The following is a 7,902-nucleotide window of genomic DNA, read 5'->3' on the forward strand; positions in this document are numbered from 1 at the left end:
TAATTTAAATATCCTTTACTAACTTGCATTGAAATATCATATATTTGTGTTTCTTCATTAGTTTCCACAGTTAACACCTTCATTGAATATCTCATTCTCGGTCAAAACATTCTATTTTCAATAAAAAATAACAAATATACTTGATGTTGTTCAATTATAAAATTTAAAATCTTACATTAATCATTTATACGACCGTGATTTTCTTGTTAAAAAAATAACAAGGAACAGTAATCTAGTTGAGAAAATGTGTCATGTGCATTATTGATTGAGTTGGACGCACTCTCCACATGCATGTTCTAAATATGATTAATCTAGCTGTGAATCCACATATAATTCTTATTTCTTTTGTAAATAGTAATAATGCTAGTTTCTAAGTCAGTGGAGGAAATACCATGGCAGAATAAAAATAATTGACTTTGGCTTTTCTGATATTATCATTGTCCTTCTCTGGTTAGGGACAATGTTGGCATTCCTAGACGAATATACATTACAATAATAATAAAAAAAAACATGTCAGAGGGGAATAATAAAATACGCAAAAAAACTATAAAAAAAAACTTAAACAATGGGAAATGGTAGTTTTTTCAGCAATTGTAATTAGTAATAGGAAAATGATGGTTTGACACCATTGCTCCACTTTACACCCCACTAAATATTAATATTTTAATCATTTTTAATTTTAAAAATTATTTTAACATTTTATATTTTATCTAATATTTTATTAAAGACATTTTCTTATTTTTAAATTTTTTTATTATAAATATTAATATTTTAGTGTAGGTGTAAACTGGAACGGGGTGTCAAAATATAATCACCCTTAGTAATAATTGGTTCTCTCTCTAATATCAACGCCCTAAGAAGCAAAAAGTATTGTGTTTCTGTGAAACCAAGTTTCATAAGACACTGCTACGAATTTGACAAAGAAACCAAAAGACAAACATGAAATCCCCACTCATGAAACAACAGAAACTGACAAGAAGACAAAGGGCGCCATCAATGAACATCCACAGAATCAAGTCAAATATTTTTCTTGCGAGAAGAAAGAAATAAACAAAGAACAGGTCAGCAAGGGATCTGAGAGGTGAACCACTCCATGACGTGCAGTGGAGCCTTCACCAATCCTAACGCAAGCTCCACTATTATGGTCAGGCACAAGCAGCAGGGGCATATGCATGTCAGCAACAATCTGCACATATAACCAAAATTTTGTTTTTGTACCAATCAGAGATTGGAGGTGTGAAGTAACCCAAAACAAACGATGACAATAAGACAACTAGGAAGAGAGAGGGAGAGAAAGATAAGAGATTGTTTTACCCAACAATCCAGACAACTAGACCAACGATTGATAGAAGGAGGCAGAGAAAGGCAAAGGGAAGACCCAACAAGAAACCCAGGGGCCTGCAATCTCCATCTGAGTTGCACATTGTTTCTTTCACTTGCTCTGATAAAGAAAGAAAGAAAGAATAAAGACAATACACTGCTAACTATATTTCAACTTCCCTTGTCATTTTAAAGGCCAAAGGACGCTTTCACTGGCATAGACAAAACCGAACTAGACAACTGGAACATCCCCACAAAACAACAGTTCAGCACCAAAAGAAAGTCATTATTCCACTCTATCCCCAATAAAATATATGACATTTGCTGGAGCCTTACGCTTAGGCATCATTCTTTTTAAAAAGTTATCTCGTATGATTAGTGGAGAAATATTTCATTTCAACATTTTTCTTTTCATCATCGATTAATATATTGGAAAGTAATTACGATATTTCTAAGCTGATAAAGAACTATTTTGATAGTCGAGAAGTTTAGGCAGGCGGAATGCAAGGAGTGAAAGGTAGAAAAAAACAGTTAAAAAATAAAATCTTAACTCAGATAAAATCCTACCTTGCATTTTAACGTTTATAAACTACACGGAATAAGATTTTTCAAGAACAAGAAATTACATATATCTTCGTATGGCACCAAGATCTTGAATCTGCTAGCACATAATTAAAAAACATGTTATCAATGGAAGTCAATGCTTGCGCAGCAGTAGTTAGCAATGTACACATGCTACGTAAAACTAACTACCTAACTATCATCACATTCTACCAAATATTATACAAGAATTCGTGTCGGAATGCCAACTAGAAGGCCAGGCACAAGTAGAAGTTCAAATAAAAGGGAAGAAAATATCCCATGCTGCATCATTAGGATCACCGATGGCCTTCAGAATGCTTCCTCTACAATCCAACAGTTAAACTAATAATCTGGGAAGCTTCAAAAACCAAACTAGGCGGGGCATCAAGACACTATCTACTCTAAAAATCTGAGAACTGCAACATGAAAGAAAAACAGATCATGGGAAAACTAGTTAGCATACATCAATTCCAAAACTTCTATTATTAATGACTTCAGCAAGCATATATTAATTAAAATAAACTTCAGACAGGTAATCGCATGTGCAGGAGCACGGGTGCATTAAATTCAAGCATGCATACAATTTAACCTTTAGAATGCATCATAAAAAGTCATGCTGAGAAGTGCACACGAAAAACTGCAAATGTTCCTGAAGCTCTGATATTTCTTTTGGGGCTCAGAAGACATGAGATATTATGATGTCCCGTTAGCACATTCTTCATGGTGATGCATTATAACTCCAATTTTAAAAATCAAGTTTGATATTATGAAAAAACCTTAAAATGTCTATTTTAAAGCGGGACCGGTCAAGGTTAAATAAAGCTCCTCGTATAGAAAGTACAGTAAGATGGTAATGAATAGAAAACAAGAAACAGCATTTTTCAAAATCAACTATATATTATAAAAACTGGTACAGCAAGGTTGTCAAATTGAGATTCAAATTTGAGAAAAATCAAGCTACTTTTTTTAATTCTAATTCAACAACTATGAATCTATGATGATTAAATCAGAAGACCCCGGGTGAAAAGGGCTATTAACCAGTAAAAATTTCACATCACTAGTCTTAAAATGTTCACAAACGAGACAGGCAATATAGAAGAGCATCAATGGAGTATGCACACAAACTAATAGTAAAAGCTACAATGTATAGGCAGGGGGCGGGGGATTGTGCACAAGCAGAAACAAAATAGTGAAGGCTACCACCAGATCGGGATAAAAACTAATAAAGTGGAAAAAATTGATTCATATAATCAAACAAAATTACTTACAAAGCTGGTAAAATCATTAAATCGGTCTGGAGTTTCCACACAACAAGAAATAGCTATAATACAGCCAAGCTATTACAAAAAAATGTCAGAAATAATAGCTTCAAATCTTATTCTTCCAAAAATCAACTGATTATGAACACCAACAGAAAGGCCACCAACTTTCATACAACAAAGACAGATATCCACAAACTCATTCATTTTCTTAAAAAATACAGCCTTGACTATATATACATCTCTCTTCAGAATGGAAAGGGAGAAGTGCAGATAAATATCACAGAAGCAAAGGACTGCTAAACAATACGAAGTCATAGAGCACAATGTAAGATAAAACATCAGAGGCTGTAACTCTACCAGACAGAGCATATTCAGGTCCCTTGTGACCCTGCATCAGATCCAGACGCTGAGGAACTGTCACTATCAGAATCTGCAACACCACATACAAATGAGAAAGACAGAACATTTGACTTCAACAGTCCATAAAAGATGTACATGAACAAATAACACGTAAGATAGACGCTAAATCATGATCAATGTACCACTTGAAGAAGATCCTGAATCACTGCTGGAGCTGCTTGAACTGCTTGACCTACTCCCGTTATCCGCTTGATTTCCCCCTTGCACAGGCAATGATTGGGGAATAATCCTTTCATCTGTACACAAGAAGTCAACGATTTCAATATAAAAATGTGAATATCAACAATGCAAAAACACAACCTGATTCTAAGAAGTTCACCTGTTTGTGTTTCGTTTGGAATCTCTTCCATAGCTGGTGCCTGGCTCTGCGGAAAGCAAAAAAATACAAAAAAACATTTAGAATAACTGCTTCCCAAAGTAAGAGAGGCCATAGAAGTCAAAATTGTATTCTTTACCTTCTGGATAGCACTCTGGTGCAAGGCTTCTGCTCTAGCTCGTGCAAGTTCAGCCTTCCTTTTATTTTTGCTCAAACTTTTCTTATAGTTGGTCACAAATCTATCAAGCTCCCAGAGAGTTTCAGCATCCACATTATCAATGTCTACTTCAATTTCATCATCATGTTGATCAAGTGCTAAATTTCTCTTCTTAATGATTTGTACTATAGCATCAAGCTTCTCTGAAGGTAAACTCTGAAGGTTAGTGCTAAGTTTTTGTTTTTCCTCAAACGTCATGTCTCTTTTGTAAGGATCTTTTGCCTTTGGCTTTTTTGGAGCTGGGGTTCTACTTGATGGTGTAAAGCTCATAGGTTTTGGAGTCTGTGTCATTGATTCTGATCTATCCAAAATCCTTCTCATATCAAGATGTGGTGGTGGTGTAAAAGCAGAAACCCTTCTTGACAAAGGTGAAGGTGCAGGGGGAGCTGCCCCATAATCAAACCCACATCTCATCTCCCGATTATAATCTGACTCGATTATAGCCCATCTGTCTTCAAATATCTTTGCTAACTGCTCTGCCATTATATGAACATCTTGTCCCTTTGGATTATACGTCATGGCATTATGAAAAGTGAGTCTCACATCCTCTGCAAATTCCTTTGGTGATTTGTACCAATTCTTGTTCAGCCTTGATTTTACAGTTCCCAAGTCCATTGGATGAGTGATGATAGTGAAATAATCATGCAAACCAAGACCCTCAACATCAACAGGAGCATTAAACACCCAACCATGCTTGTGTTTCATCAATTTTTCAAGCAGTGAACTACAGCTTTTGAAAAACTTAGATCCCATCCCAAAACCATGTCTCATTTCTCCCCCGCCTTGCTTCTTCCAATTCAACTTTGACTTCTTGTTACTCTCTGCTGGAGGAAATTTATCTTTTGCAAGCAAGAACTCTGAGTTATGATAAAATTGGTTTGCTTTAGGTGTTCTCTTCTCCTTCTCAACAGTTTCAATAATCCCCTGACTATTTTCCAACATTGACAAACTTAACTGGTGCAAGGGCCTGGAACTGGCAGGTTCCCTTGGAACACCAACAGATGCCACCTCTGAGTGAGCACGCTTTGCTCCACCCACATTATCCATCCCACTACCAACCAGCACATTTGAGTTGCGATATCCACCAACTTGCCTCTGCTTCACTTCAATCCTATTAACTAAACTTCTTACAACATCAAGCTCACTTTCAAGCTTCCACCGAATCTCTCGTATTTGCTGTTTTGACTTTGAGGACAAACTTATCTTGATTTGATCCCTCTGTCGTGGCTCCACAACACCATTCCCCAATGTAAGGCCGCGGGTGCTAGGAACTGCCTCCTGATGACGACTGGGGCTTGAAGGTCCATCATCCTCCTGCTCGACATTGAGGCTAGAAGGTTCATCACGCTGTCGGTTGTATGAGTCATCAGAAACCAGCACTACTGGTGGTTGAACTGTATCCTCATCCCATCTTGAATTCACATGTGACCTAGGCAAAACCCCATCCTCCAATCTTGAGTTCACTTGCAGCTGGGGTGAATTCCCATCCTCCATTCTTGAATTCACTTCTGGCTGAGGGGACTTTCTACCCTCCAATTTTGAACTCTCTTGCGCTTGAACCATATTCATATCCTCTGATCTAGGACTCACTTGTAGTTGAGCTATATTCCCATCCTCTGACCTTGAACTCAATTGTGGTTGAGCCATGTTCCCATCATCCAATGACACTTGTGGCTGAGTGGTGTTCCCATCTTCTGACCTTGAACTCCCATGTGGCAGAACTGCACTCCCATCCTCTGATTTTGAACTCACTTGAGGCTCAGTCATATTTCCATCTCCTGACCTTGTACTCGCTTGAGGCTCTGTCATATTCACATCCTCCAATCTTGAACTCACTTGAAGTTGGGCCATATTCCCATCCTCTAACCTTGAATTCCCATTGGGCAGAACCATATTCCCATCCTCCAATTGCGACTGAGTTATATTTTCATCCTCCTTTCTTGAACTCCCTTCGGTCAATGTCATATCCTGATCCTCGGGTGGTGGCTGAACTGTATTCCCATTATCCAGTCTTAAACTCGCTTGCATCTGATCCTCTAATCTAGAACTCACTTGAGGCTGAGCAGTATCTTCCGGCACGGCAGACTGTTCAGGAGGCTGGGCCACAACTTTATCACTATTGCTCTTGGCCTCCCCGGACTCACCAACTTTGTTCTTCTGGACGGTTGTGATTCTGCTATTGATACTATTCTCATTGGTAACGGTAGACGTGGCTGTAGCGGCTGTGGCGTTATTTTCAGTGGCGGAAGCAACGGAGTTCGGAGCGTTAGGGTCTTTCTTTTGGCCTTTGAGCACTTTCCTCCTCGTGTAAACTTTCCTCTCCCCAAATCTCTGTTTCTCTTTGGCTTCATCATCCCCTCCAACCACAGGCCCCGAAGCCATAAATACAAAACCCTAATCCTAACACCAACCCCAAATCCCCGAAATCCTAGGGTTTTATACACCAACAAATCAAAGAATCACATAAAAAATAAAAATAAAAAGACGACAAACCAAACCCTAGAAATTCCTAGGGCTTCCTCCCACCGCACAAATTCCCACGCCTCACTCAGAACCTCCTCAGAAACGAAGAATCAGAATCTTAAGAACAAATCGTAGAGAAAAAAAGGGTTTCGAAGCTCGATTACCTTGTTTTCGATCAGATCTCGCACACACACCCACACACGCTTGCAAACTCTCTCTTTGTTTCTCTCTCTAGAACGCTTCGTCTTTCTCTCTCTTTCCTGAAACGCTAGTCGTTTTATCGAATCGTCACAGGTGTACGACAACGGTGCGTTCGTGGGGAAGCGTGGACCAGGCTAAGCGTTTGGGGTGCAACAAAGAGCCGTGCCCAGGAAGCATTATAACACCGAAACTTGTGGAAGTGGACTCACTCACATTCTCTCAGCGTGAATACAACGCACCAATTGAGAGTAACGTGGCATCTTGCGTGAGGCTCACGCGAGTGCGAGAGGGTTAGGGACTTTATTGACGGGGAGTTTTGTGTGCAAGAATTTTAAAAGTTATCACAAGCGGTTAAGCTGCGCGTGTTTATTACTCTCCGGTCCAGTGGGTTTCCGTCTGACTGGTGCGGTGCAGTATTCGGAAGGTTCTCCCACGCGCCCTCTCCGCGGTTGGAGACTGTTGATATTCTTTTCTATTAAGAAGTTTGGGCAGGGTTGGTATTGGGTAGGCCTCCTATGGGCTTTGTGTTTAGTATCATTATACTTTGACATCCTTCCTTGTTTTACACCTACATTATAATTTTTATTATTATTATTTAATATTTTTTTATAACATTTAATTATAAATATAATTCTGTTATGTTTTTTATCATAAAAATAATTAAAGCATATTTTTATTTTGTTTATTACGGATAAAAGTCTGATAATATGAAATCTTTTGATATATTATCAGAAATTTATATGTTTTTAAGTTAATTATTTTTACACGAACAAATATGCACATACATACATCTATATGTAATTTTAATTATAGTCAGATAGACTAAACTTATAAAAAGCCCAAACAAAATATATATATATATATAAATAAATAAAAAAACCACAACAAAAATCAAAATATTTCATTAGATTATTTTTAGAATAAAATTTTGCATGAGAATTGTTGGGTTATTGGAAAGTTAATCTTATAGAAAAAAAAGTTATGAGTTTGGTTTTGTTTTCCTTACACTGTGTTTGGATTGGGATGTACCATTGATGCTGATGGAAATGAGGATACACCCCAGTGCATAGAAGTGGATGGATGCATGCAAATGGTATGTATCTTTTGGCATTGGAGAGATT

At 37.8% G+C, this 7,902-nt stretch overlaps 2 protein-coding genes across 2 annotated transcripts; both read right to left on the minus strand.

The window, feature by feature from the left end:
* Positions 1-854: 854 nt before the first annotated feature.
* LOC137811337 (signaling peptide TAXIMIN 1) lies at positions 855-1,551 on the minus strand. The gene is made up of 2 exons (XM_068613030.1): positions 1,315-1,551; positions 855-1,186 (listed from the first exon to the last, which is right to left on the minus strand). The coding sequence occupies exons 1-2, from the start codon at positions 1,422-1,424 to the stop codon at positions 1,063-1,065; spliced, it is 234 nt and encodes a 77-aa protein (XP_068469131.1). The 5' UTR covers positions 1,425-1,551; the 3' UTR covers positions 855-1,062.
* A 320-nt stretch (positions 1,552-1,871) lies between these two features.
* Positions 1,872-7,055, minus strand: LOC137811328 (transcription factor GTE4-like). Its single transcript, XM_068613022.1, has 5 exons — positions 4,040-7,055; positions 3,904-3,949; positions 3,707-3,820; positions 3,522-3,594; positions 1,872-2,318 (listed from the first exon to the last, which is right to left on the minus strand). The coding sequence occupies exons 1-4, from the start codon at positions 6,497-6,499 to the stop codon at positions 3,536-3,538; spliced, it is 2,679 nt and encodes an 892-aa protein (XP_068469123.1). The 5' UTR covers positions 6,500-7,055; the 3' UTR covers positions 1,872-2,318; positions 3,522-3,535.
* Positions 7,056-7,902: the final 847 nt, after the last annotated feature.

This window comes from Phaseolus vulgaris, chromosome 11 (assembly GCF_000499845.2).
Source record: "Phaseolus vulgaris cultivar G19833 chromosome 11, P. vulgaris v2.0, whole genome shotgun sequence".
NCBI classification, from domain to species: Eukaryota; Viridiplantae; Streptophyta; class Magnoliopsida; order Fabales; family Fabaceae; genus Phaseolus; species Phaseolus vulgaris.